Raw genomic sequence first — 24,563 nt, 5'->3', positions numbered from 1 at the left:
ACAGATATTCACCACTATTGCAAATTTTCAGTTCCTGGATAAGAGGAGCCCAAAACCCATATCCACTGTTGTATTGTCAGAAATGAGGAACATCAGTTTAGTGTTGATTTATAATGCAGAATTTTAGCCATATTCTGATTTTTGTCTTAATAGCCCGTGTTGCCAATTAACCTTAAAATCAGTAAGTCCCATGCCAGATACAATAATGGATTTGGTCAGATCAGATCTCTGGACTAATAGTCAACAAAGAAGCAGAAATGCAAGGAAGAGCCATATAGCTTTTTTTGCTCCTTCCTAGCTTCATAAACCCTTGCCTATAAAGCTGGGGAACTCATATCTTTCACATAAAGAGGCTTCTAATAACCTTAGAGTATATGGAGAAATGTTTGAAAGCGTGTAGACTAGTGCTTGGTGAAATTTCAATAGCTACAGGAGTGGTCGAATAATTAGACTCCATATTTTGTCTGAGAAAGCAAATTTGAGTTGCCAAATGAGAAGATATTTGGAAAGAAATAACATTATAGTTAGGCATCTTCATTCTCTTTCAAACCTGCATCTGACCAAATAAATAGCCTTGTTGTTATAGACTTTTAACTCTTTTTCTCAGCCCAGAATTCTCACCACAAAGAGAGTAAATGGAGGACCTCATAACTCTCTCTTTCTCTCAGGATGCACGGTTTTCGGACTGGCTACCCCCAGACAATGAGGCTGGCTCTCCTGCCCTGGTGGGCCCCAGTGCCTTCAAGATTCCTTTCCTTATCCGCCAGAAAATCATAAGTAGTCTGGATGCCCCGGTGGCCCGTGGGGCTGACTGGAGAGCATTAGCCCAAAAGCTGCACCTTGACAGGTATAAGGATTCTTTCTATAAAAGCGTACCAGTACAGAAGATGGAACTTGCTGGTAGAGAAATATGTGATCTGGGTGGTCATGTGGGCCATGCAATTCTGACAAGAGTGTCGGGGAGGTTTGCAATCACAGAAACGCTGGCGGTTTTTATTTGTATTCTTTCCCTCTTTTTCCACAGCCATCTCAGCTACTTTGCTTCAAAACCAAGCCCAACAGCCATGATCTTGAACTTATGGGAGGCACGCCACTTCCCCAACGGAAACCTCAACCAGCTGGCTGCTGCTGTGGCTGAAGTGGGCAAGCAGGACAGCTCCCTTTTCATGGTTTCAGAAGCCGAGTGCTAAAGCCCTAGGCAGGGACAAAGCAGGCCTCAAGTCTGGAGACGATACGGGGCACCTCCGTTTCAAGGGACACAGCACCTGTACTTGTCCTGTTTTGAATATGCCTGTGTGCCCTATCTGATCCTTGTGCCAAATTCAGCCAGAAGGCAAACACACTGGGCTGAGTCTCCAGAAGCCATGGAAAAGGCTACCAAATCCCTACTCTGCTGCTACCAAAGCAGTTCTGGAACTGGTTGGGGTGGTAGGTCTATTTTTCTACCAAGTTGGCTGGCAAGCAAGTCTGATAATGCTGACATCTGGCTTGGATAATTATTCTAGAGCTTTCTTCTACTCTAGCATGGAAAGCAAAAGGAAAGGAAATGGTTAGCACAGAAGTCCATGTGAGTGACCAGGATAAAAGGTAAGCTTTGCTGTGAAGCAGAGTCATCTGTATCCGGTCCACTGCATCCCCCCAGAAAGCCCTTTGCCATAATAAAAGTTGAAAGAAGAGGGCAGCTCAGGATAGTTCCAGAGCCATTTTTGTAAATGTTTGCTCCAGCCCAGGTATCTGACACACAGTCAGAGAAGGCAGCCGAAGAGTTGGTGGCTTGCAGACACCTGGAGACCCATGGGACAAGGAAGAAACAGAAGGTCAACCAAAGGAGGAGGGCCTTGCTCTCCTGGTGACTGTATCTGTGCCTCCTTAGTCCTTTGCCCAGTGTAAATGCAGGGGATTTGTGCGTGTGCGTGGAAGTCTGATCTGTGCAGTGAACGTGTGCTGGACCAGGCAGGTCTATGCCGTATTGTGTAAAGATCGTTTTTTATTCTGTATTCAAGTGCATTCAAGTATTTACACTTGGCCTTATGTACATATCAGCGTCTCGCACAGGGTTTTGGCGGGCATGAATGTAAATAAATTATATATATATATATTGCTACATGAGGCTTCTTGTATCTGTGCTCATACTTGATCGATAGAAGCATGAATTCTAAAACAGCCACCCAGAGTTTGTAGCTTGAAGTATTCGCTTGCTCTCCCAAGCACCTTAAGGAGATGGAAATGATGAGGTTATGAAATTACTTTCATATGAGCCTCCTCTACCATAGCTAACTGGATTAAGCTCTTTGGGAAAAATGATAGCCTGAGAATTCAAGAGGCAGTGGGGTAACGGTTTATTTCTCTCCTTGCTCTGAGCATGAATCAGAAATGTTAAACAAAACTGCAAAGATGGAGTACCACAGCTATCCAAGTCTGGCTTTCTGCAATTTTGTCAGAGCTGCCTTAAAGAAGAATAAAGCCCAGGCTGCAGATCAAGGCCTGCCTTAGGTGGAGAAGAATCCAGCCTCCTGCTTATTGAGAGATCTTTGTACGGCAGGCCACAGCAGCAATCAGCGCGGCTCCCTTTCCTGAGCCATCCTCTGACAGTAAGAATTTGACGTTGCAGCTTGGAGCCAGCAGAGCTACTGTATCCTGAAGTTTTTTTGCAAAGCTGTAGATGGAAAGAAATACTATCATGGGAAAAGGAACCAACCTTCAGCCCAGAATCAAGCAAACCCCATACCAAACCCCAGAGCACTTGAGTAAACACCCTGCCTGGAAATGTCGGCTCTGGTTGTTTACTGTCTTTTTTTTTCCTTTTCCACAAAATAAAACTAAATGACATTGCAAACTCCAAATATCCCAAAGATTATATTTATAATTTTGCCCACCCACCCCCCCCAAGTGATGCAGAAAAATCAACTCACTAAGGGTTCATCTTATACACTGTCCCATCCACGCCAACTGTCACCTCCAGCTTTGTCATGCGCTTATTTTCTCGAATCTTTTCTACTACAGCTGCCACTCCAGCTGCACACATCATAGCAGCTCGTGAAGTCACAGTATGACACACTTCCTTCACCACTTTGGCGTCCTCAGGAGAAACAGGCAGCCCCAGCTCTTCCAGGATGCGATAAACATGTTGGCGGCTTTCGCTGTCACTTAATAATATGAGAAGTAGAGACAGAAATTTGTTCTTTACTGGCCTTACAATAAATGGAAATACGAGGATTCCGGCAATCTCAACGGGCCCTCTTTTTAGGCATATTCATTCTGAAGAAATTGTATGATCAACTGTGATCAGTAATATTTGGCACATTCTAAACAGAAGCATGCACAATTCCAAATAAACAATGTATAATGCATCCGTGATCACTCTATAGTCATATACCAACTTGCCTCTTTTCTAAATCTTGCTTTGATTGACTTTTTACAGAATTTAGACTCTCGGGCAGATGTAGTCTTAATTAAAAGGAAAGTTCAAGGTAGACATGAGAAGGCCAAGTAAGTTCACTCCAGATGGAAAGATGAATAGATAGAATAGTAAAACTTAAAGCTGACAACTTTAGGAATTTGATTTGCATTGGAACTTAAATTCTACATCTGTCAAGATTCCTGGTATCAAGCAGAATAATTATAGCCAATAGAATAGAGAAATACTTACTTCTCAATGTCAGATAACAATTTAGTAGGAAAGATGCCTTTGTTCTGAAGTCCTTTTAACTCGTGATCCCTAAAGAGGATCTTGCAAGATGCCAACTCCAAGAGAACATAACGCACTATCTCACCCAAATACATGCCACTAATCATCTTCTCAAATCTGTGGGAAAGGGAAATCAGTATCATACTAGGAGATGAGCTTCCAGGCAGCCACCACCACAGACCCCACCAGTCAATCCCCAATAAAAGCTACACAGACTCACCTTTGTTGGTTAGGATTGAGAGATTCTTTATCCACTATGTCATCATAAGGTGTTATGTAGTGGTCAAGACAGCCATCATCTCCAAATGCACCCCATTCCATATTGATGCACATTCTGCCATCATTACTCTCCAAAGAGCCCACATTCCTCATTTCTTCCATGTAACAAGCATTGCATCCAGTTCCTTGAGATAAAATAAGAGAAAATGAATCATTGCTCAGAACTGACTTATCTTAACTTTCCTCCATTCTAACCAAGAAAATACTGTGGGCCAAGGATATTTTTTTAAAAAAAAGTCTGCCCAATTATTTTTGCATTTTAAATGCATTAGGAATATAATCTTATATATTAAGGATTACTGACCTGGAACAACTGGACATGTAGCCAACAGTGCCAAAGGACACAGATAAAGGAAGAATCTTAGGAACTTAGAAAGATATCCTCCTGAACTTAAAAGATGGACTCATTTACACAGTCTTGCTATTTATAAAGAGGGGTAGCTCAGTGGCTTAGCGGTTAAGATCCTTGGCTTGTCAGCTGGAAAGCCGGCAGTCCGGGTTCAAGACCCAAGTGCCACGTGACAGGATGAGCTCCTGTCCTCATCCCAGCTTCTGTCAACCTAACAATTTGAAAGCAGGCTAATGCGAGTAGATAAATAGGTACCACTTCGGTGGGAAAGTAAGAGCGCTCTGTGATGTCATACTGGCCACATGAATGCAGAAATGTGTTTGGACACCACCGGCTCAATGGTCTTGAAACAAAGATGAGCATCACCCCTTATAGTCGGCAACGACTAGTGGAGTAAAACCCACAGACTCCTTTACCTTACTTTTTACTATGTATAAAGATACATCCCTACTGATTTCTCATGCTATTGCCTAGTTTACTGAAAGAATATAAATTTTGAAATCATAATTAAATGATGCTATTTCCGAAACTTACCAACAATAAGACCAACTTCACAATTATGGTCTAGGTAGGCACATGACATCATTGTTCCCACTGTGTCATTCACTAGGGCAACCACATCTACATCAATAGTCTGGGAAAAGAAAGGGTAGGAGGGAGAGAGAGAAAAAACAGCAAGAAGTGTTACCAGGCAACATGATTTCCTGTCACCAAGTAACCAGCACGGATCCATTGGGTTTGTCACACTGAAAATTGGTCCTCTTTTCCTTCTCTTTTAATATCGGAAGTGCTGCCCTATCAGCCTAAATGGAGCTCTTCAGCTGTCTCTCTTGTCTCTAGCTGATTTGGTGAAGGGATATCAATGTTTTTTGTTTATGAAACAAGATAAATAGCAGAAATCAATAGCAGAATAGATACACTCTGTGAATGCCGTAGCCCAATTAGTAATGGATGAGGAGAGGGTTAGTTTCAATACAAAATGGCCCAGGATTTAGAGGGAAGTTAAGCCACCTTTCTTCAGTAAACCCATTTTGTTCAACCATAACCCAGTAAAGGGTGTGAGAGTTCTAAAATCCTACCTAGTTAGTTAGTTCTCCATTAAAAGAAGTGGATGTAAACTTCTCTCACCTTTATAAATATTCATTAGCAGTCCTTTTCATCCATCTTAGAGCAGAGTGGTGGTTGCCAGCATCCAAGCCAAATCCACCTCTGCCTGACCAATGGAGTTAGTGATACAATGAAATTTTCTCACTTTTTTCCCCTCGGGTATAAGAATTTACCAGAGAAAGTACTTCATAGAGAATATGTGATGTTTTTGTTCTCCAAATAGTAACCAGTATTCGAACCAGTAATTGTGTGATTATGTAACTGCATAATTATGTGCTGGTACCAGTAAGAACTGATCAGATTAGCAGCCAATTGTTTTAAGCATTTTGTAAGAATAGAGCCAGTAACCTTTCTGATCTGATTATGGGAAATATATTTCAATTATGGCACATTATATATACTGAGTGCATTTGCACAACATAGTTTAACTGGTTACTGAATTGATCTATTTTTGAGTTGCTATAATGCAATGAACTAAAAATCAACCAGATGGTTTGGGTTAATACAATACAATACAATAAGCCACCCAAAAAAATCTAATCAAGATTTTTAATCAACATTCTATAAGCATAACATTCTGTATGAACACCAGCATCTGTGAATTAGTGGTGGTGTCACAACAGGCAAGATACTATAGTGGCTGTAACAACACACTCCAATTTTGTCCCTTTTTATGTGTGTTACATCACACACATGTACAAAAGATTGGGGCTTTATCCCAATGCTATATTGCGGACCCTTCTGTGGATACCACTGTAAGGGGAATGCAGCTACCAGGTCTTGAATGGACCTTGTAAGCTGAGTGTATAACAGCAATCACTAAGTCAGTTCAAACTTCCCACTTAGGTATTTATTTATAACTAACTTTTCTGCTCTGGCAAGTGATCATGGTAACTGACAGAATCTAAAAATAAAAAATAGTACATAAAAAGCTACAAATACAAATTAAAATAAATATCAATAAATATCAAGAAGTCTAACAATTAAAACCTTAGCAAAAAAGTTGCATCCTTGTCCTACACAAGGGATGGGGGGGAAGATACCAGCTGCTACCCCCCCAAAAAAGTGTATTCCACAGAACAACTGGGAGAGCAGTGTCTTCTGTATGCCAGAAAGATAGTCCTTTAATAGCCAGAGTTTCTTCAAGCAGTTTTTTTTCCTCCCAAAGTTAAAATCAGACAAGTTCATAAAGATTCAGATAGGGTCTCCACAGTTTGCAGTTTTAAAGGTCACTATCGAAACCTTCAGTGGTACCCACAGATGATTGCCAAGTTGGATCTTGCAATATAGGGATCATATGACCCAAAAATCTTGCACCAGTTAACCACTTGAAATACAGCTTTGAGAAATGTTTAAAAAAATAGTCCCGTGATAAATGCTGCAGTAGTCAAGATGGGGTATAACTAAGGCATGGCTAGCCGCTGCCAAAATAACTGATTTAGAGAGGAACCCAGCTAACTAAACATACAAGACAATGCAAAAGCCATCCTTGCCACAACAATTTACCAAGAATCCAAAGGGTCTGAAATCAAAAAACATTCCCAGACTGCAAATCTTGGTGGAGCCTTGGTGGAGCAGTGGGCTGACGCCTCCTTAAGTAACACCAGCTGCCTGCAATTAGTGCAGGTTCGCGTCCCACCAGGCTCAAGGTTGACTCAGCCTTCCATCCTTCCGAGGTAGGTAAAATGAGGACCCAGATTGTTGGGGGCAATAAGCTGACTTTGTAATAATGCCGCTTGGGGGTGTGTGTGTGAAAGCCCTAATAAGCAGGCATATACATAGAATGAAGGCTACTGCTAAGCACATTGGTTTGTGCTTAAAATTGTAAGCCGCCCTGAGTCTTCGGAGAAGGGCAGGATATAAATAGGATTAAAAAAAATTTCTTCCTTCAGAGGATTGCATTCCTGTGCAAAACAGGATGCCCTTGAATCCCCAAATCAAGTTTCCAGATTACTAAAAGCACCTCTGTCTTGCTGTTGGATTTAAATTTAGATTGTTTTTTCTCATCCAGTCCATTATCAAACTTCATTATGTTGAGAAAAATCCTCTGTGTGGAACCACATGTATACATAAAGCAATGAATAGGAAAAGACTACTTTTTGTAGGGTAAAATAACTGGGACAAAGAATTAGGAGTGGAAACCCAAATCCGGAGAGACATACTTTTAACCCATTATTTGTCTGCTCCTGCTCCTTTGTGTTTGGATTTGCTAAAAAAAATGTTTAGCTTCTGGACCATTTCACATGACATAAGCCCCTACTTCATGGAAAAGAAAACTAGGCTCAGATGTATAGAAGAGGTTTGGCAAAGAATAATAGTTAATAAGAAATTTATCTATACAGCTATTCCTGTTGAAGTTGCCTTTCTTTTAGAAAATCAGTGAGTAAGTACATAGTTTGTATAGGAATATGGCATGTACTCCTGCCATCTATAGCATCATTTTGGTCAATAAGCTTGAACAACCCACGTCAAATACATTAGCTTTATTTAGACATTGCTTTTGCATGTCATATATACCTTCTGACGCTGTACTGCATCCCGCAACAAATTCACAACATCTTCTCCTACACAGTCAGTGGCACTGAAGCCTTTAGTCCATCTCAGCAAGATGCCCTGTCGATGCCCAGGAAAAAAAAAAGGGAAATTGCCCATTTGAAATGGTTCAGTATAGAGCTGCTATCTCCAAACTGTTTGTACATAACATACTATTCAATGAAACCTTAAACTGGGGTAGGCAATATAGTGTCCGTTGTTAAAAAATGTATTTTTTGTATGTACATTACAAGTATGATGCCTATCAGAATGCCTTTCTTGAGCTTGAAGGAAGTGTAAGGATCATTAAGTTGTTTTTTTTAAAGGATATTTTGCCATACAGACCACACTGGCATTCCAGAAAAACAGTAGGTGGCAATTACTCAGGGATTTATTGGAAGTATGTAGATCTAACCAGAAAAAAAGGACAAAAATAAATTGGGGCAGAGCACACTATGCTGAATGAGAAAAGGGTACCTAGTCAGGTAACTTCTGATAAATTGACATGCTGTGACTGCCCATGGCATCTTGGCAGCCATTTTGTAAAAAGAATGCCCATGAAATCATCTTAAAATTTCAAATATGCCCTAAAAGATTGTCTATGACAGCATTAGGCTATTCCCTAACTATTTTGTCAGGGAGAAATGGCAGCAAGTAAGTAGCAAACAGCTAGGTAATAAAGCAAGACTGATTTAGGAAATAAACATTCTGAACAGCATTTGCCTTCCTGTCTTGCAACTGTAAGGACCAGAAACATTCCAATACAAAACTGGAGAGCTTTTCTGCATTTTTACAGACTTATAGCAAGTCATGACTTATCAGATGAAAAGAATGGAACTATCAGAAAAAATGTTCCCTGGAAGTCATTACTGGCAGCATTCCCAACAGATAGCTGGATTTCCTAGTTTAAAAACCACATCATGATTGTCTTTGTTTTTTTAAATTCTTTGCTATCATTTCAATTGATTGAGTTTGATATTGATTGACTCTAGAACATTTCTAGGTGGCTTTCAATTGAATAACATGAAAAACAATAAGGAGAAAACACTTCATTTTTTAATATTCCATGTGTTCATTCTTGTTTCTTTCCTTTTCCATCTCTTGTTATATACATTCTACTACCTGTATAATAGAATCACATCCATTCAGTTTCATACCTTATCCAGGGTTATTTGATTGCATGGAAAGGAAAAAGTGAAACCAAGTGGTAGAATATGTTCAGACATCCCGTGCTTAATATGAAAATCCACCATACATTTCACAATGTGGTCAAAAAGCTGTAGGAATACAAAAGAGGAAAATGGGATACGATGCAAAAATAAATTTGGAGTTGAAGTTACTTGACAGGCAAAATTGCTAGTCCTAATACATTTGGGTCAAGGGGAAAAAAATGACATTGCCGTAGGTGTATACTATAGGCCACCCAACCAAGCAGAGGAAATAGATGAACTTTTTGCTAGTCAGCTAACTAAGGTATGTAGGAAGCACATCACAATAGTAATGGGGGACTTTAATTACCCTGATATCAACTGGGAGACAAACTCTGCACCAAGTGGAAGATCAAACAGATTCCTGACAAACCTAGCAGACAACTTTCTCTCCCAAAAAGTAGAGAAGGGAACTAGGGGATTAGCCATTAACTATTGGATTTAATTCTCATTAACAGAGATGAAATGATAGAAGGTGTTGAAGCCACAGAAACCTTGGGGGGAAGTGATCATGCAATATTGGAATTCAACATTCTGGAAGCACAAGCAATAGAACACAGTCAAACTAGAGCCTTGGACTTTAAAAGAGCTAATTTCAATAAACTTAGAGAGACCTTGGGAAGAATTCCTTGGATGAATATCCTAAAGGGGAAAACAACTCAAGAAGCCTGGGAAATTTTGAAAAGTGAGATAATAAAGGCCCAGTCTAGCACAATACCAACAAAGAAGAAAAATAACAGCTCTCAAAAGAAACCAGCATGACTGCATAAAGAACTCTCTGATGAATTGAAAGATAAAAAGGACAAATATAAGAAGTGGAAAGAGGGGCACATAACTAAGTCAGAATATCAGCAAATAGCCCGTGCCTGCAAAGATAAAGTGAGGGAAGCCAAGGCTCAAAATGAACTAAGGCTTGCAACTAAAATCAAAAATAACAAAAAAAGCTTCTTTCAACATATAAAAAACAAGAAAAAAGTGAAGGAAATGATTGGTCCATTAGTGGGGGAAAGTGGCAAGAAGGTGACAAGTAACAGGAAGAAAGCAGAACTATTTAACTTATTTTTTGCATCTGTCTTTACACAAAGGGAAAAACAGTCCAACCTACCAAAACCAGTGCCATAAAAAACAGAATAGAAACGCAAGTTAAGATAGTTAAGAAAATGGTAAGTGAGCACCTGTCCAGCCTAGATGAGTTCAAATCACCAGGACCAGATGGATTACACCCCAAGGTTCTCAAGGAACTGGCAGATGTGATCTCAAAATCACTGAACTATATTTTTCAAAGATCCTGGAGCACTGGGGAACTGCTAGAGGACTGGAAGAGAGCTGATGCAGTTCCCATCTTCAAAAAAGGGGGGAAAGATGGATCCAGGAAACTACAGACCTATCAGCCTGGGAAGATTCTGGAAAAGATAATCAAACCACAAATCAGCGAATACCTAGAGGCAAACAAAGTCATTACTAAAAGCCAACATTGGTTTGTCAAAAACAGATCATGCCAGACAAATCTGATTGCATTCTTTGACCAAGTGACAAAATTAGTGGACCAGAGGAATGCTGTAGATATAATTTACTTGGACTTCAGTAAGGCGTTTGATAAAGTAAATAACAACCTACTTGATAAGATAGAAAAGTGTGGGTTAGATAGCATCACCACCAGATGGATTCGTAGCTGTCTGACAGGCCGTACTCAGCATGTGGTCCTCAATGGAACTGCATCTACATGGAAGGAAGTGTGTAGTGGGATGCCCCAGGGCTCTGTTCTGGGCCCAGTGCTCTTCAACATCTTTATCAACGATTTGGATGAGGAGATAGATTTGGTACTCATCAAATTTGGACACGACACCAAGCTAGCAGGAATAGCCAATACTCCAGAAGATAGACTTAAGATACAGTAGGGTCTGGACAGACTCGAACACTGGGCGCTATCTAACAAAATGAAATTCAATGTTGAAAAAACTAAGGTTCTACATTTAGGCAGGAAAAACCAAATGTACAGGTATAGTATAGGCCGGGGGTACCTTACTCAATAGTAGCAACTGTGAGAGGGATCTCGGAGTCCTAGTGGACAATCACTTCAATATGAGCCAGCAGTGTGCTGCAGCTGCCAAAAAAGCCAACACAGTGCTAGGCTGCATTAACAGAGGGATAGAATCAAGATCAAGTGAAGTACTAATACCACTTTACAATGCTTTGGTAAGGCCACACCTGGAATACTGCATCCAGTTTTGGTCACCACGATGTAAAAAAGAAGTTGAGACTCTAGAAAGGGTACAGAGAAGAGCAACAAAGATGATTGGGGGACTGGAGGCTAAAACATATAGGGAACAGTTGCTGGAATTGGGTATGTGTAGTTTAACGAAGAGAAGGATGAGGGGTGACATGATAGCAGTGTTCCAATATCTCAGGGGTTGCCACAAAGAAGAGGGAGTCAAGCTATTCTCCAAAGCACCTGAAAGCAGGACAAGAAGCAACGGATGGAAACTAGTCAAGGAGAGAAGCAACCTAGAACTTAGGAGAAACTTCCTGACAGTTAGAACAATTAACCAGTGGAACAACCTGCCTCCAGAAGTGGTGAATGCTCCAACACTGGACGTTTTCAAGAAGAGACTGGACAGCCATTTGTCTGAAATGGTATAGGGTTTCCTGCCTGAGCAGGGAGTTGGATTAGATGACCTCCAAGGTCCCTTCCAACTTATTATTATTATAATACTCAAATGAGTACCCATATCCATATGTCACAAGGATTCAGGAAATCCACAAATCATTCATGCTCAATCAGCCAAAGCCATATCATCCCTCTCCTGTGGTTACCTGAACCCCAGTACTTTGGGTTATTTCTGGTGGAATGGTATAAGTCTCATTGATGATGTGCACACCACCCTCCTCTTGGCTTTTCACCTGTACCATCAATACTCGGAAATTGGTTCCACCGAGATCCAGTGCCAGGAAATCTCCTCTCTCTGTAAAAAGTACATGGACAAAAACAGCCTCAGTGTGACAGATTTTTACAACACACAACCTTCATCAGGATGCTTCAAGAACACCCTGCTTTTTTTCTCCTGTGAGGCAAATCTCTTGCCAACCTTAACAAATGGAGTGAAAGGAAACATGCTATTTTCCTTTAGCAAACCTTACGTGCCCTCTAGCACAGAAGTTTTTTATCTGATGGCTTAAGACCTAATAGTAGTTTGCTGCTGAACAACTGGCAGATTAGAACAGCACAGCTGCCACAGCAACAGGTGTGCAGTAGGAAATGATAACTGGGTCTCAAGTATAGGTCTGGGGTAAAAGTGCATGCCTGCAGGTGAAATTGTTCAAATCTATTGTCTTATATGAATTGGTTAATCTCTGGTCAGTCACTGTCTTTCAAGACAACTCATCTCACAAGGTTGTTATTTAGGGAAAATCAGAAGAGGAAGGAATATTACATATGTTCGCCGCCTTGATTTATTTATAAAAATAATCAAGATTGAATAATAAATACAAACAAACATAGTGCCCTTTGCAGCAATATAAAGAGCAGGGGTCTCAGGTCAGATAAATGACCAGGCTCAGGTAAGATCCGGTCACATGGAAAGTTTTCTCCTGACTTCCTGAGGCAAAGTCTATAAATACAGTTCAAAACACTTCCCTCTCTGGATATAGGGTTCTACCCAGCTTCCTTCTCTCACCAGAGCCATCCGGCAAATAGCAGACGAAAGTGGGCAACATGCGTAGGCAGCTTTTCTTGTTGGCTGCCTTCGACAGGCCGTTCTCCATCTCTTGTCTGATCCCATTCCGTAATCGTTCAAGATCTACAATTGAAAGCTTTAAAGGACCCAGAACTTGAGCCAGTCCCTCTCGATGGCTTCTAAGCCTCACTTCTACAGCTGTCACTATGGCAGCCCCTAAGATACTGCCATCATCTGATGGGATGAATGTGACAGAATACTCGGGAACCAGCTCTTTCAGGGTTTGCTGTAGTATCTCATTGTACCTGGAGGGAGAAGAAATGTCAAGGCTTTTTGAAGGATAAGAATAAGAAGTAATCTGTTGCATTGGTCCAATCACTCTTTCTTGAACTATGCCTCTTTTTAGGATTATCATTCTCAAAAAGGAGAAAATTTGCTTCTTATATGCATATATGTAGGCTTCCTTACATTATCCAAATTTAGGAGAACCAAATATCTGAAGGAAACAATTAAAGCTTAGAAATATTTAACTGGATAGAGACATTCTCTCATTCTCTCCTCTCTCTCTCTCTCTCTCTCTCTCTCTCTCTCTCTCTCTCTCTCTCACACACACACACACACACACACACACACACAAACACACACACACACACACACACAAACACACACATGGCTTATACAAGAAACTGCAGCAAAACAAAGGATTAGGGAGACTTACTTAGCTGATAATAAAAAATAAATAAATATTGGCTGCTAGGCTGAAGAAGAGAGAAATCATCCATAGAAAGATTTTCTAGAACTAACACCCTAATCCAGGAGGGAGGGACGGACAGACAGACTGACTAGCATTGATTGGATGAAAATAAATGTTCCTATGTCCAATGCAGTTCCTTACACTGAATGGCTCTTGTACATGTCCCCACTCATAACTACACAGGTCTTCATCTCTAGGAGCTGCTGCTGTTCACATATATGTGTGAGAATGCCAGCCAGTCCGGCAGCACAGAGCTTGGCAGAACGGGTGTATACAGCTTGGCATATTTCTTGCACATGGAAACAATCTTGATTGCTTGCTACTAGTCCAAGACGACAAAGGAAATTTTTGGTTTTGGCAAGACCCACTTTATCACTGTAATTAAAAATATATATGAGTTAAACGGGATGCATGCAGAAGACACAACTAGTTCTGATCTCAGCAAAGGTTATTATTGCCTTTAAATGAATAAAACTAGCTATAATAGTTTCGAAGAGGTGCTCTACTTTTTAAGATGACATATTACCAATGCAAATTCAATTTAACTTTCTTTCCTTAATCATGGTTTAATGTTTAGTCTACATTGCCATTAACTGTGATAAACTAACCAGCTAACCTCTTAAGTGGCCTTGAAGGAGGAAATGCACATCTTGATAAAAAAAACCTAGTTAACATTAACAGTGGTCAATTTTAGCATACATGCTGTCCTAAAGCATCATTAAGGGAAAAGCAAGAGGAATTTCTGCAAAAGATGGAAAAAACAAATGGCTGAAGGAGTCTGCTCAGTAATAACAAATTTGGAATTGCTAACTCTCATAACATGTGTCTTCTTTCTTTCAGTTAGTACACTTGTCCTACATAAAACCACTTTCTGGGTAAGAAAAATGTCATTAAGCTATGTGCCAAAATTCACATGCATTTTTAATACTATATCAAATAAATTTAATATCAGTTGAAATACAGTATTTCAAATGATGTGTGTTTTAAAGAAAATTACCTAATGTATATAATCTTTGGAGTAGCATAATGCTGGCCCCTGTCATTGAAAACAATTTTTTTTATTTTACTTTTTATTAATTACAATTTATTATCTTCAATGACTTGCAACAGTGATTATGCAGATTTATCAAGTTTATCACTCCTCTAAAATACTTTTATATCTTGACATGTATCATGATGTGTTACTCTAGTAAAGACAACAAATATTTCCTACATAATGTGATACTCAACACAATAATGCTGTGGAGGTTTTTGTGTGTATATGTTTTTTAGACTGTTATATCCTCATAAAGTAGTATTCTCAGGTGGATAAGAGAGGAAAAAATTACATATTTTATATGACCTCTAAAATCTCATTTCTTTGCTACCTTTTATAAGGATATTTTATTCTAGCTGTTATCCTACCTGAGATGCCATAAACAATATATCTGTGCATTCTGCAGATACTCAAATGAAGAAGTTAACAACATATGAGTCACAAGTTAAATTTAAAAGGCTCACTCCTCCTGATTGCCATGTGTAGGACTAAGATTAAACTAATAAGTCATCCCAAATCTCATTCTACTACTATTTTTAGTATAAGGAAAAAAAATGATATCACAAGATTAGCTTACTCTGTGACCTCCACAATGTCTTGCAGTGCCAGTTTCCCCTTGATTAATAATGTGGGAGTCAGAACACCACTGAATAATTCAGCATTCTCAGACAGAGTAGCCAAAATAATTCGGACAATCTCCCGAACATAATATGAACTGATCATCTTCTCAAACCTGGCAGCAATAAGAGAGGAAAATCATTGCCCAAAAAAGAAATTTGAGTGGAAGCAGTGAAACATCCATCTTGGGTAGCTAGTAGGTAACCTATACACAATTCACAAAACAGCTTGGCTATGTCTTATTTAATACCTGCTGCTATGAAAGACCAAACAAGTTTCATCCCACACTAACAAATGAGTGTAATAGATGGAATCAGAATTATTGGATTTACTTACAATCCTGGAATCAACTATAGTTCTGTAATTTTAGGATCCTAGTTCTAGGGCAGTTTTCTGTAGATATGTCAAATTGGAAATCCAGTAAAAAAAATCGAATGGAAGTACAGATAAGATGGGGTAAAGCAAGGCAAATATAATAATATTTTGACTTCGTGGAAACAGGTGCACATTGAAGTGATTTGCCCTTGATTCAAGCTTTGAGCCACTGAATTCATGGATTACATATCAGCATTTTTTTTCACTCCCCCCCTCTTTTTGCACTATTTTACCTGATGAAGAGTTTTTGTGTTTTAATTGATTCTAATAAAAATATTACTGAGCCATGATTTTTTTTACTTCTTTGTTTGGTATTGCATGAAATTTAATAGTTATAAATGCAAACTGTAAGGCTTTGGGGGCTTCAGGAATGGAATTTGAAGCAACAGTTCTGACTTTTACTGGAATACAGAAATCACATAACCCATTAATTCACGGATTCTACAGGTTAATGCTTCATAATCATTATGTTGCCTTCATTTCTTTTACTAGGGCCCACCTGCATTTTCCTTGATCCATGGATTCTTTATCTAACAACAAGTCAAACTCTGTTAGCATCTCATTCAATTCTCCATTAGTCCCAAAATTCCCCCATTCTGTATTTATGCACATGTGTCCCCTAGTTTCCTGCTGATTTCCTGTTATGCGCTGTGTATCTTCCATATAACAACAGTTAGTGCCAGCATCTACCAGGAAAAGAAACAACAGGGGAAAAGTACAATGCAAAGGAAATAATCACAATAAAGCACTAAGCACAAGAAGTGAAAGTTAAATGAAACTATCTACTACCTTTATTGATGTTTGAAATTGCTAAACTATTTAAGATATTGAACTCATCGATGATACTTCTTTATCTTGAACAATGGCTAGTGCTCATTGTTTTGAGGAAATGCAAAACCTTTCTGGTTTTCCTTACTATCTTTATGGACATAGTCCAGTATTCAGTTAAGAAGCTTAACTGATATATATCTAACACCTGGGCAATCCCCTCCCCCAAAGTGTGGCATGTACAACCCTTGTAGTCTGTGCTTTTTTTTGTAAAAGAAAAAGGTGCCGGAACTCACACATGTTATACAACCTGCCTTGCCTACCCTATAAGGTTCCATCCAAAAAAGGTGCCGGAACTCCGTTCTGAGCGTTCTATGAGAAAAAAAGCCCTGCTTGTAGTTGATCAGCAATATTATCTTGTGTCCAGCATTTGCTTACCTATCGTTACTCCTATTTGACATGGCCTGACATTAGAAGAACAGCTCATCAAATCTCCCACAGTATCATTCACAACAGCAAGGACCTCTATTTGGTAATTCTAGAGTAGTTAAAAGTAAGAGAAAGATCAAGGTGGCTTCTTGCTCTGTCTTACAGAAACCTCTGTTTTTAGCGCCATTGACCCAGTTACTACTCTAACCTTGCAAACCTCGTTGATAGCTGTTTGGAGCAATTTGGTCACATCTTTCCCCTCCACACCTGGCCATCGGAAATCCTTTGTCCATCTGATCAGTTTACTCTAAGGGAAAAAAACAGAGAGAGGGAGATTTTCTTTAACATATTCAGTAGCCACTATGAAACTAAGATAGTACCTACAAGCACTCTTTTTCAGAACAGAATATGTAAAATAGTAAACTGTAATAAAAGTATCTCACTTAAGGCTGATCTAGGATGATTTCCTTCCTGATCTGATGTTTTTTGAAAAGAGAAGGGCTACATCTTACAAAGATGGGGAAGTCACGTTTGGTGGGTATCGCACTATGTTATCAGAGGGTTTTAATCTAGAGCAAAAGAGAGAGGGTAACAAAAGCTGAAAATGAAATATACCAGCAAAAATTGGGGCCAACAAGACAAAAAATAAAGGGAGGAGCATGAGAGAGAAGGGTAATTTAAAAATAGGCAGGAAAGAACGGTGAAGCCAGTGAGACTATCACTTACAATCTCATGTTCCTACACTAAAATACAGAATGTGAAAAGTGAACAGAGAAGCCTAATACAAGCAGACAATATGCAGCCATAGATATCAAAATTCATTGAGGTGACTCTCAATTGGAACATAGCCTGAAAAAATTACAATTTATTCAGGAGAACAAACAGAACATCAAAAGTGGGTGATTCTGCAAGTAAAAACTCAAATAATTCTTACGTGAAGGAAAAACAGGAAACATTTAAAATTATCATTATAGATACACACAGAGCTTTCTAAAATGTGGAGAAGAAAAAAGATTAAGGAATCTGTTTTCCTCTCCACATTTTAGAAAGCTCTGTGTGTATCTAAGGGATTTTTTTTAAGAAAAAAAAAATTAAGGGATCTTTTTTTAAAGAAATGGTATATAACCAAAGATATAAGGCAGTTGCCAGAACCTGTAGATATTTCATTTCTGTCTAACAAGTAAAACTGATCTGAAGTTTGCAGGAAGTTCTCAAAACAGCAAAATATACTTTTCTGGTGTATCGGGGGCGGAGGGGGAAGAAAAAGCAAAGATGATATAGATCTCTTGCAGGGAGAATTGGTAATGGATGATGGCAAGGAAATAATGTTTTAACTTCTGTGAAAAATATATCTTTTCTCAGAAAAGAAACAAACCTTAATTGGCCATAACTGTGCCACTAGTAGGAGGAGGAGATGCATCATAGGACAGACAAGAAGATTTAAAAACCCAGCTAAATTAAATGAACTAAAGTATCAAATTAAAATCAAGGGTACTGAAGGAACTAGTGGAGGTTATCGCAAGACTACTAGCTAACCTTTGGGAAATGGAGACCTGCTAGGGTCCCCAGAATCCTGAACGAGAGACCATAGTCTGTCCCTTCTTTTTTGATAATAGGAAGGAGAAGAATCTGGGAAATTACAGATCTATCAGCTTGACATTTGCACAGGAGGGGATCCTGGAGCAGGCTACTAAACAACATGACTGTGAGCACTTACATACGATTGCAACAAGTAAAAGACCTCCGCTTAGGTTTGTCACACTTTTAAGTATGACCTTAATAAAGTGTAAAAGGTGACAGGATGATGATGAGACTTGCAGATGGTGCAAAAACTAATATTATGGGAGAGAAATGGAAGATTCAAAAAGCTCTAAACAGGCTTCAACATAGGCTGAATAAATAAAGTTGAACTCCCTGAAATTTAACAGGGAGAAATGTAGGTCTTACATCTAATGAGGAAAAACACAAAATCTGCAAGCATAGGAGAACAAGGGACAACTAGTTTGTTAATAATACATGTAAAAAAGCTCCAGATATTCTAATAGATTATAAGAACATGAATCAAAAATGTAATGAAACTACTAAAAAGGTAAATATCATTTTCGGATGCATTAGCAGGAGCAGAGAATCCATATCACAGAAAGTCATTGTCCAAACATCATCTACCTTTTCAGTTTTATTTGGAATATCGTTCTAGTTCTGGGCACTAAAGTCCAAATAAAATATTGATAATCCTGAGTGAATTCAGATAATTGCTACCAATATGGTAACAGGACTGGAAATCAAGTCCATGAGGAACAGTTAGTAGTTCTGAGATAAGAAGACTAAGGGGAGATATGATAGCAATTTTATTTAAAAATACAGAGAAGTATTTATTTATTTATTTATTTATTTATAAGAGCCTTGGTGGAGCAGTGGGCTAATGCCTCCTTAAGTAACACCAGCTGCCTGCAATTAGTGCAGGTTCGCGTCCCACCAGGCTCAAGGTTGACTCAGCCTCCCATCCTTCCAAGGTAGGTAAAATGAGGACCCAGATTGTTGGGGGCAATTAAGCTGACTTTGTAATAATGCCGCTTGGGGGGGGGCGAAAGCCCTAATAAGCAGGCATATACATAGAATGAAGGCTACTGCTAAGCTTGTAAGCCGCCCTGAGTCTTCGGAGAAGGGCAGGATATAAATGGAATTAAAATAAAATAAAAATAAAAAATTTATTTATTTATTTATTTATGGGACTCAGGGCGGCTCACAACAATAAAACAGCTATAAAAACAGTAATACAAATATTAAAAAAGAATTAAATTACAAAGCCCCATAATTAATTACTAAAACCAATAAAAATTAAAACAATATTAAAATCCCCCATCTTCAGTCCAGGTCGGCCAGTTGGAAAAGATACGTCTTTAGGTCGCGACGAAAGGACCGGAGATCTGGGGCCATCCGAAGTTCTCGGGGGAGCTGATTCCAAAGGGCAGGCGCCCCAACAGAGAAGGCTCTCCCCCTGGGGGTCGCCAGCCGACACTGTCTAGCCGACGGCACCCTGAGGAGACCCTCTGTGTGAGCGCACAGGGCAGAGGGAAGTCGTTCCTGGCAGCAGACGGTCCTATAAGTATCCCAGACCTAAGCCATGTAGGGCTTTATAGGTAAGAACCAGCACCTTGAACCTCACCTGGAGGACAACCGGCAACCAATGCAGCCCACGCAGGAGGGGTGTAATATGGGAGTATCGGGATGCTCCCATCACAACCCGCGCGGCCGCATTCTGCACCAGCTGAAGCCTCCTGGTGCAATAGATTGCCTCATGAAGTGCTATGTTCCCTTTTGTTAAAAGCCTTCATTGAAGGCTGAACTGCTACAGTATCTGTCCAAAATATTTTAGCACTAATCCAGTTACACTAAGGAGGCAACTGGATTAAATGGCCTCTGAGGCTCCTATCAATTCTGTTTCTAAAAAAACTGGAATGACATTTGAATCTTATTTCAAACTTGCAATAGGTTTCCCCCAGCACACTCAAGGATAGCAAGGTACATCAAAGTCCATGGGGAAGTTGGGTAGTTCATAGCTCTATCTTTAGACACCTCATTTTTTTCTTATTATGTGCTACCCGAAGCTGCTTCCTCACTTTGCCTCAAACTAGGCTAGCTCTGTTCCCAGTCCTTTTAAGCAACGCTTTTTTCATTCCAATGATTTATATCATCTTTTAGAGCATGCAACCATTGCTATGGCGATATATCACTAATGAAGACAGATTTTATATCACCACAACAATGATGGGGTGATGCTACATGACACCATAAAACATTAATGTAGAAATCTCTTTACAGCTATTCCTTGCCAGGCAAGTGTTGTATGGCAGCAGTTGTGGTCAAATCCTATCTCTACTTCTTTGTCCTTCCCATTAGAAAATGCCAATCTAAAAAACACACTTTCCAGTCTTCCAGATAGTTTGCTATTGTCAACCAATTAATTCACCTGATTCAGTGCAACATGATCACAAGCGAAGGGGAAGGAGAAACCCAGTGGGAAATATTTCTTGTTTAAGTTAAGTCCACCCAAAAATGTGCTCAGGCATTGAGCCATGAATTCAAAAACCTGAAAGAACAAGGAGAACATTGTAAGCAAACTATGCCCCATCCTCCAAAATGGTACAATTCAGAACTTAAAGACAAAATAAAATTTTCAGATCAGAACCTCACAGAATTAGGTAACATGACTTAAAAAAAAAGTCCTTGAATCATCATCTTCAATTTATTAGTTCATCATCTGTGTACCATTCAAGTTATACATGTTTCCTCGTCCTTTTATTCTCACAATTTTACAAGGTAGGGAATTAGTCTAAACATAAGATATAGGGACTAGCTCAAGTCTCTCTATGAGCTTCATAGATTGAATGGGCATTTGAAGCTATCTCCCTATTGAAATTGTATTGCTACAATACCCTTATCTTTGCTCAGTTCTCTGGTTCTAATTTCTCTGAAAAAGACAAGCATTCTAAAATGTAAGAGAAAATAAATATACTTCCAAGTTGGATAAGATTTTAGAAAATCTGTGAATGAATGAAAAGAATCAATTTTTTAAAAAAGATATACTACAGGATATTAATTCATTCTTCAATCTATGTAACATGTGTGCACATGTATGCTTTGCAAGAGGAAAAACCGATGTCTACGTTTGGTAGGAAATTAAATCAAGAAGGAAGGAATTAATCTTTTTACTGTCCAATTTTGTAACCTATGGATAACCTCCTTTAATATATAGGAGAAATTGAGCAAATGTAAATAAAATATACAGGAAAAAGGAGGGAACATTTGGAGGGAAAGCCACTTAAAACGACAGAAAAACATTCAAGAGATATTATTTTATTATATTTTTGATTATCTCTGGGAATGTAAGGATTATATGTTTATAGTATATATAAAAATTGCAATCAAAATGTGCTCAAATGAAGAAGACATTTTTCAAGTGGCTAAAGATCTAGTACAGACATGTCAAACACAAGGCCCGGGGGCCGGATCCGGCCCGTGAAGTGGTTTCATGTGGCCCGCGAAGCCATCCTGGAAACAGTGAGGGAACGGCCCCCACTGCCTTGGCCCTGGCCCAGAGACCCTCCTTCTGCCAGAGACCCTCCAATCTGTCCCACTCCTGCCCAGGCCCCCATAGGCACCCTTGATGCGAACAATGTAGAGCTGGCCACGCCCACCCAGCAGGCCACACACACTCTAGCCACGCCCACCCAGTAGGCCACGCCCACCCTGGCCATACCCACCCGGCCCCCTGAAGGCAACTGCAATGCTGATGCGGCCCTCAATGAAATAGAGTTTGACACCCCTGATCTAGTAGGAGACAGATTATCCCAAAAATAAAAGGCACAGCCGCTTCCCATATGCAGGGCTGTGCTGACATAGTGTTTTCTCCTTAGGTTCCCTTTATGCCACGGGTTCTTGCAGAATTTTTTTCAACTGAGCTAAATAACTTCAGCTGCTGCGCCAGAAGAAATGGGGTAACATATTTTGCAGCATGTCCTCTTGCACTGTGAGAACAGGTGGATCATATTTGTAGGAATTCCCACTATTCACCTTCAATTCCTCTGAGTTCCCTTCTCCTTCCCCAAATCAAAGTATTCCAAGAGGGATACAGCAGAAGTTCCAAGAAAGCAAAGAAAAGCAGAGTGAAAGTAGCTAAGAAAAATGGGGAAAAGTGGAAAAAAAGTTAGAAAATCAGTAAAACAACTTTTAAATATGGTACAAAAGAGGAAAAGGTGAAGACTGCAGAGCAGCAATAAGATCATAATAACAAGTAATTATGGATTAGATGAGCTGAACTGGATTTTATGGATTAGACAAACTGACAAATTCATACCTGTTGTCCATTGCCACTCAAGATCTTCTCAGGAAATGAGAAAATCTTTTTTTTCACCACCATTGGTTCATCAACATTATCCGTCAGTTGTAACAGCAAGATTTTCACCTGATCAGACGTCAACTCTAGTCCCAGAAAATCCCCTCTCTCTGAAAAAGACATGTAAGTATCCAGGTGTTTAGTTATCGACTGTGTTTCAGTCGTCCTATGGTTGCCATACAACAGCTTTTAATTTCCAGATGAAAGATGATGCTTCTTGGTGTTTTGTTTATTTACAGATCAATGCACAATTTTAAACCCAAAGACCGTAAAGAGTAAACAATGATAGATTATTTCCCACCGGGAAAGGAAACGTTACTCAATTGTCCAGAATCTCTATCACAAATGCCAACCTATCGAAAATAACAGAGGCTCATCACCACTTTATCAACATTTGCCATAAAATTAGAACAGCAGGGTCTTACACAATAGTGAAGACTCACATGCCAGTTCCACTAATTTATCGCATAAAAACATGATAAAATTGGATATAGTTAAGAGGAAACACAGAATCCGGAATCTGGTAGGACCTTTTGTGACTACCACGTTTTATTAAAAGGCATAAACTTTCATGAGCTGCACTTCGGCTCATGAAAACTTGTGCCCTTTAATAAAGTGTGTTAGTCAAAAAAAATATGCTACCCCATTTCTAGTTTTTCTTGCCACCATAGGCTTACATGGATTTCCTCTTAAAATGAAGGTATACAGTATAAATGTGTTTATACCCAACATTTTACCTTCTGTGATAGTTAAAAAGTGTTTGGAAACAAATTATGCCATCTCTGTCTCTGCTAATTCAGAGGCATAAGACAGCACTGCATACACACTAAGATTTTAGATTATGTTTCTAGAAGTAATTAAAGTGTATGGAGCATCTAAGAGTGGATGTACATAGACATTATGTCTTATACTGACAGGGTCATTTTAGATGCTACTACCGCCTTGAAATGTCCCCCATATTATTTCATGGTACTTTTTTCAACAAAGTTTCAATCTGCTGTCAAGTAGAATGTGGTGCAAAGTTGTGTAATACATATTTTTCTTATGAAATATTAACAAAAATGGATGATGGTTATAAAAAAAGGGAAAGTCAGGCCTGTAACTTTCTTGCAAACAATGTGAATGTAAAGAGAGTAAAATAAAACAATGTTTTCTGATAATACCTACTTCTAAGATTGATTAGAGAAGGGACAAATTGTGAAAAGAACAGGAAACAAGGCTACCCTAATCTCTGCTTCCACAGAGATCTGGAGGATAGGTAAGGATTTATTTTCTCTTCTTTCTAAAAAAAAAATACGACAAAAGCACGGAAGCAAAGAAACAATTATTCAGATCTGTGCATGTTCAGCAGATAGAAAATTGTTTATCATGTGGTTCCTGAAAAGCAAAGAGAGGTCGAAGGAGAGAAAGAAGGGAAGATAAAGATAATTACAGGCTGAGGGAAATCTGGTGTGAAACAGGATGCAAGATTGCAAATTTGAGGCCAATCATCTCTTTTGGCTCACTTTCTGACAACTATGAGGTTGATTAATGCCACAACCTCTGTAGGGAGATGGGAGCTATTCGAATGCTCTGCCCCAGACACCTGATAGGTCCAGCTTGTTTCTAGATAGCATTTAGGGAGTTTCCCAATAGCCTAGAACAGTAATGGCGAACCTTTTAGAGACCGAGTGCCCAAACTGCAACCCAAAACCCACTTATGTATCGTTGGGTGCCGGGTGGACGTGGCCCATTGGCTGGGTGTGGCCCATTGGGTAGGCGTGGCTGCAGTGGTAACAGCAGACTGGGTGGGACTAAAAAGTTCCATTAGTCAATTTCAAATTTGCGAGATCTTTTTTTCCCCCTAAGAA

The 24,563-nt window shown here is 39.4% G+C and overlaps 2 protein-coding genes across 2 annotated transcripts in view; one reads left to right on the top strand and one right to left on the bottom strand.

Moving 5' to 3' along the window:
• UNC5A (unc-5 netrin receptor A) overlaps positions 1 to 2,069 on the top strand; it is a gene marked incomplete at its 5' end in the record, with an annotated part of 105,650 nt that extends 103,581 nt beyond the window's left edge. The window contains 2 exons of the mRNA XM_083354094.1: positions 669 to 847; positions 1,025 to 2,069. Of these exons, the coding sequence (XP_083210220.1) occupies positions 669 to 847; positions 1,025 to 1,190 (345 nt within the window). The 3' untranslated portion in view covers positions 1,191 to 2,069. The remainder of the gene's footprint in view (positions 1 to 668; positions 848 to 1,024) is intronic.
• Positions 2,070 to 2,517: 448 nt separating this feature from the next.
• HK3 (hexokinase 3) lies at positions 2,518 to 22,836 on the bottom strand (the record flags this gene model as incomplete). Its single annotated transcript, XM_083353364.1, has 16 exons — positions 2,518 to 2,656; positions 2,913 to 3,140; positions 3,650 to 3,805; positions 3,909 to 4,092; positions 4,851 to 4,950; positions 7,941 to 8,036; positions 9,113 to 9,232; positions 11,978 to 12,126; positions 12,838 to 13,142; positions 13,733 to 13,966; positions 15,205 to 15,360; positions 16,120 to 16,306; positions 16,827 to 16,926; positions 17,026 to 17,124; positions 20,788 to 20,907; positions 22,675 to 22,836. The coding sequence occupies 16 exons, from the start codon at positions 22,834 to 22,836 to the stop codon at positions 2,518 to 2,520; spliced, it is 2,535 nt and encodes an 844-aa protein (XP_083209490.1).
• Positions 22,837 to 24,563: the final 1,727 nt, after the last annotated feature.

The sequence above is a fragment of the Vipera ursinii genome (assembly GCF_947247035.1).
Source record: "Vipera ursinii genome assembly, chromosome: 2".
Lineage (NCBI taxonomy): Eukaryota > Metazoa > Chordata > Lepidosauria > Squamata > Viperidae > Vipera > Vipera ursinii.
Note: the sequence above shows the minus strand (reverse complement) of the source record. Positions and strands in the feature narration are given on the sequence as shown.